Raw genomic sequence first — 5,837 nt, 5'->3', positions numbered from 1 at the left:
TGCTGCGAGGGCCTGGAGGCGGCGCGGCGCGGCCCGGGCCCCGGGGGCGGGCGGCGGGCGGGCGGCGGCGGCGGCGGCGCGGGCCCCGTGGTGGTGGTGCGACAGCGGCAGGCGGCCAACGCGCGGGAGCGGGACCGCACGCAGAGCGTGAACACGGCCTTCACGGCGCTGCGCACGCTCATCCCCACCGAGCCGGTGGACCGCAAGCTGTCCAAGATCGAGACGCTACGCCTGGCGTCCAGCTACATCGCACACCTGGCCAACGTGCTGCTGCTGGGCGACGCGGCCGACGACGGGCAGCCGTGCTTCCGTGCGGCCGGCAGTGCCAAGAGCGCGGTCCCCGCCGCCCCCGACGGCGGCCGCCAGCCGCGCTCCATCTGCACCTTCTGCCTCAGCAACCAGCGCAAAGGGGTGAGTGCGCGGAGCCCCAGGACTGTAGCCGCGGGTCAGGGGTTGGCGGGGGACGGGGCCTCCTAGGGAAGCAGAAGAGGAGCAGAGACCCCAGTGAAGAGAGGGGGAAGCGACAGGAAGTTCGTCGGGGGCTGCGGCGCTCCAAGCCCAGGATTTGTGTGGAACAGAACCACTCACCCAAAGTCCCCCAAACAGAAGTGGTACGGGAAAGCCCAGAGAACGGAGATTGCTCATTGAAGGACACCCCTTTAAGTGAAGGTGTCCTGGGGAAAGAGCGTGAGGAAAGAGTTAGGCCATCATTAAGTTCTTCCCATGCGCGAGGTGCGTTCCTCCTCCTCTTATACCCTCACAAGAACCCCCAGGCAGGTAGTTATTCTGCCCGTCTTATCACTGATGAGGATCTGAGGCTCAGGGGGGTGTGATCGCATGCCCACATTTGCTCACCTGGGAAGCCACAACGCAGGTTCTGTTGCTTGCTGGTCCACGTTGCCATGAACTACCCCTACCAGTAAAATAATTGTCCGCCATCCTAAGACTTGGCGGGAGACTGAGAAGAAAAGGAGACACATATCCCCAACTAAAAGTCTGAGGTAGCCAGCTAATGAGCAGTAGGAGTGAAGAAGGGGGTCTCCCCAAAAGGGATAGAGTGTGGGGGCGAGGTCACTGTTGAGTCAGCTGGATGGAGCTGGAGCTGAGTTCCTGTGGTTTTCCAGATAAGGATGAGAACCAGCCTGGTAGGGGGCAGATGGGGTTGAGTAGCTGCTGAGATTGAAAGGGATACCTGGGTGGCTCAGTTGTTAAGCATCTGCCTTCCGCTCAGGTCATGATCCCAGGAGGCTCAGTCGTTAAGCGTCTGCCTTTGGCTCAGGTCATGATCCCAGGGTCCTGGGATAGAGCCCCGCATCGGGCTCCCTGCTACTCGGGAAGTCTGCTTCTCTCCCACTCTCTCTGCTTGTGTTCCCTCTCTTGCTGTCTCTCTTTCTCTGTCAAATAAATAAATCTTAAAAAAAAAAGGAAAGGGGGCTCTCCTGGTTGGAAGCAGGTTCTCCTCCCGCTTAGGCCCCAAGGAGCCTGCTTCATCCCCCACATTTCCCTCTCTTGTCCTGGCCTTCTCCTACAGTAGGGAAGCTGGTCTGCGTGACACCTTTGGATTCCAGCAGCTAGCATTTACATCTGGAGATACTGAGCCCGGGGGAGTCCCTGACTGGCCCACAGTCTTTTGGAAAGTGAAAGGGCATGGGGGATTGGAGTCAGGTCTCTGAGTCCCCCATTCTTTGGTTCTTACAGCTGCTCTAGGCCCCCTGCTTTACTCTGTCTTGGGGAAGCTTCTGTGTCCTGGCCCCAGACCATCATCTTCTGACTCATCAGACTCCCAGCCTGGCCTCTCACCCCCATGGCTGCTTCAGATTCCCTGAGTCAGTCGTCTTAGGCTCTGTCTGACTTGTACTCTGCTGCTCCCAGCTGCGGGCCCTGGCCCATGTTCCAGGCTGGGTGGGGAAGCCAGGTGGGCCTTCATGCATCCAACCTGGGTTGTGAAGGGCTGGCTGGGCCCTCAGTGATAACCCTCTAACTGCTCTTCACCTGTTCCTTCAGTTCAGCCAACCTTATTTACCCAATAGTTGCCTTTTGTTGGCTCTGAGAACATTTCCAGAGAAGCAGGTTGTGGGGTCCCACCCACCACAGTCAGGAACTCCCAGGGCCAGGGCAAGGGAATGGGGATGAAAACAGGGATGCCGCAGTCTCATGGTGGGGAGGCAGAGCACCAAGGGACTGTGGGAGCCCAGAGGAAGCCCCCAGCTAGGGCCTGAATTCCTGACACATGCTTAGGAACAGAGGCAGGCAGATGAGTGGATAGGGAAAGGTGTCCTAGGAACAGGGCACCCCAAGAGTTGGCGTCAGGAAAATGATACTGAGAAGGAAAGGGGAAGACATTGAAGGTGGCAGAGCACAGAGGGGAGGCAGTCTTGATGGGCACTGATTTCCTGTGCTAAGCACTCTTCACACATTCTGGTTAAAAACCCTCAGGGGCAATGAGGGAAAGAGGTGCTCTGGTGACCCCCACCTGCCTAGAGATGCTGTTGCTGGTTCAGAGACACTGCCCGTGATGAAGTGAGGGTTTGAACTCAGGCCTGCCCAATTGGGAAGTGGGAAAGGTTATGGGTGGGGAGAGAGGGTGGGGGGCTGGGGAGCTGTAAGTGCAGGCCTGGGGGAGAAGGTGTGTCTACCATGTGCCCACACCAACAGCGGGGCAGGCTGGGGGGCCTTCTCTGCTGGTTTCAGCCTGTCCCCTGGATCACAGGGACTCACTCGCCTAGGTCTGGCTGTTTCCCCGCGATCCGTCTACAGGACCAAGAACCTAGCCAAATTTGGCTGCAGAAGCCATGCTCACCCCCACAGGCTCCTCTGGGAGTAGGCAAGAGGGGCGATCCTGGCCGGCTCTGGCCCCTCAAAGACTCAACTGAGAGAAAACTGACCCTCTCGTGGAGCCACGGCAGGGGCTCCCTTCTGAGCTTTGGGGGCCAGAGAGCTCCAAGGCCCAGACTCTATTGCTTTACTCTGAGCCACCCCCTCCCTCCCACATGGCTGGTCTGAGGATGGGGTCACTAGGGACCACCATGCTCTTGTAGTATCTTTCTGTCTAAGGAGGGGTTAAGTGTGGTCCTCTGTGGTAGAAATAGCAAGTGGGAGATGGAAGGGGGGTTCTTGTCTCTACCATTTCCCCCTTTGTCACCTGGGGGTGGAGTTGGATAGGATCCTCTTGTAAAGCCCCCTCCCCAGTTGGTGTACACAGCTCAAGAGCGGACATGGCCAGAGGGTTGGGGGGCGGGGCAAGGAGGCACCATTACCGGATGATGCCGATAATAATACTTGTGACCATCTATTGAACACTTACTGTGTGCCTGACACTGTGCTATGGACTTTACCTAGGTGAGCGTGGGTAATTCTCACAGTAACTCCACTTCACACGTGGGGAGACGGGCTCAGTGGGGTGAAGTCACCTGCCCGAGGTCCGACGGATAGTCCGTGGCAAAGCAGGGATCAAAGCCCAGATCTGTTTCACTAAAGCCCGAATAATCCTAATCACGGTGCTTCCCAGAGCCCTGGGTGCTGAGTTCCTAGGGGACGGAGAAGCTGGGGCCTAGTCAGGGCCCCTTCTAAGTGCTTTTGGCAGTCTGCAAGCCTCTTTCGCAGCTGCATTTGCAATCGCCTGCGCCCTGGGGTGGCAGTAGAATCATTTTGTCCTCATTTCATAGATGAGGACACTGAAGCTCAGAGAGGTGAACAGTCCCAGCATTAGCTTGAGACCGGGGTCTCCCGATGACTGCCAGACTTGGCGGAGAGGTGGCTCCCCCTGCCCCTGAGGTCATCGAGTGAAAGAGTGGGAGGCGGGTTTTATTATCCCCCAACACTACACCCCCTCCCCCCCCAACGCCTGTCCCCCCTTCCCAGCCACTCCTGCCAGATTTGTCTGAGAAGCCTAAGCCCCAGGCTCTGCTGGGACTGTGGCCTCAGCCCTCAAAATAGCCCTGCCTGTGAATGAACACGTTGTCCCTGGGCCCAGAGAGCCTCGAGGGAGACTGGGCTCACATCTGGATGGATCTGCCCCAACCTGGGCCCAGGGCGGAGGGGGCAGGGGGCAGAGCTCCCAGATGCTTGGCTATTTCTCTAGATGGCTGAGAAAGAGGCCTGTCCTATCATCTCCTAGCCGGCCTCGGTGGGGCCAGCATTGACAGTGGGATTTCAGACACCAGTAGGGTCCTGGAAGCAGAACAGACTGTGGGACAACACAGATTTCTAGCCCAGCTTTTTTACCAACATCATTCCGTGGCTGGAGGCCTCAACAGAGGGGGTGCTCTAATGTCTCTGACCTCGCTGGGTTACAGTGAGGACGATACCCCCACGTCAGCCCACAGACCACCGGGTAGGGATGGGCCCTGCGGGCTGAGGGACGGGTGGCTTCAGGGCTGCCACCGTGAGCTCATCTTCCAGTGGGCACCACAAATTCGAGCAGCAGTAGTCTGCACCTGCTCATGTCAGGCTCAGGGCTGCAACTGGGGCTACAGAGTGAAGAACTTTTGCCTACCCCTCTCTCAGCCCCCAGCCTGATGGGGGAACAAAAAGAGACTCTGTCTTCCCCTCCTAAGTTTTCTTCTGGTGATATGTACCCGGAAGTGCTGGGTAATGGCAGGAATAGAGAAACCTTCCCGGGGAGACGGGACCAGAGTGCATATTCCTGGCAGAGAGGACACCCTGAATGAAGGCAGGGAGGCCAGAAAGCCAGAGTCTGCTTTTGAAGGTTAATGGGTAAGCCACTGGGCATACCGTCGGGCAGTGGGGAGGACCACTGTGGGCTTCATTTGTTTTGCCCTTTAATATAAAATATCATGATTTAAAATGTATTGGATTTTTTTTTTTAAAAGCAACAAATTACATGAAATGAAATTACAAGAAATGAAAAGGGTAAAAAAGTACATAGTGTTAAAAAAAAAAAAAGAAAAAAAGAGCCTCCCTCCCACCCGTCATGCCTCCTCCTCATGAAATCCCTCTCCTCCAGGGAAGCCCGTTAGCAACTTCCCATATGCCCTTCTCTCTAGACATCTCAGCACACAGGAACATTCACTCAGTTCTTGCTTTTGTCCTTCAATGCAGCTATCTCTCCATCATTCCCTGTCAGTCCTGGAGAGTCTCTTCGGCCTTCTGCGGTGGAGAACTGTATTGTGTGGCTATGATTTATTTATCAAGTCCCCTATTGCTGGACACAGAGGTTAGTTCCAGTGTGCATGGGGACCTGATCGAACTTTCTCTTTCTTCCCTCTTACAGGGTGGCCGTCGTGACCTGGGGGGCAGCTGCTTGAAGGTGAGGGGGGTGGCCCCCCTCCGAGTGCCGCGGAGATGAGCCTAGACCCCTGTGGCATTTGTTCCAAGCAGGACCCTGGAGAAGGAGGCCAGAGGCCAGCCACTGGTTAAATAGGGGAGAAGACCCCAGGAGCCCAACCCAAACCTCTTTCATGTTGGGACCAGGGGACAATGGTCTGGGCCCATGACCCTGTGGGCAGGCTCCCTGGGACATCTCCACCGCACCCTCAGAGAGCTATGAGGACCCAGCCAGCCAGCCCCAGACCTGGCTGGTCAGAGACAAGGCTGAACTTCTGGAAAAACAAAGACTATTGGTGACAGAGGATGTGTGCATATCTGTGAATGAGTGTGGGGGTGTGTGTGTGTATATGTGAGAGAGAGAGAGAATTGGTGGGTTTAAAATAAAAAAGTATTTTTAAATAAAAGATGTTCCCAGCTGAAGAACAGGGTTGGGGGAACTAGGGACATCAGAGGTCAGAGGTGGCCCCTCTCCTAGACTGTGCAGAGGCCCGGATGTCACAGGTGCTGCCCTCTGCCTTGGAGGAGGTAGGGCTGGGGGGAAGGCAGGA

The 5,837-nt window shown here is 56.6% G+C and overlaps 1 protein-coding gene across 1 annotated transcript in view; it reads left to right on the top strand.

The window, feature by feature from the left end:
- TCF15 (transcription factor 15) overlaps positions 1–5,468 on the top strand; it is a 5,647-nt gene extending 179 nt beyond the window's left edge. The window contains exons 2-3 of the mRNA XM_044918923.1: positions 1–411; positions 5,234–5,468. The exon at positions 1–411 is cut by the window's left edge and continues 39 nt beyond it. Coding sequence (XP_044774858.1) covers positions 1–411; positions 5,234–5,308 — 486 coding nt within the window. The 3' untranslated portion in view covers positions 5,309–5,468. The remainder of the gene's footprint in view (positions 412–5,233) is intronic.
- The last annotated feature ends 369 nt before the right edge of the window (positions 5,469–5,837 follow it).

Source organism: Neomonachus schauinslandi, chromosome 10, assembly GCF_002201575.2.
Source record: "Neomonachus schauinslandi chromosome 10, ASM220157v2, whole genome shotgun sequence".
NCBI lineage: Eukaryota > Metazoa > Chordata > Mammalia > Carnivora > Phocidae > Neomonachus > Neomonachus schauinslandi.
This window is presented reverse-complemented; position numbering and strand designations above follow the sequence as displayed.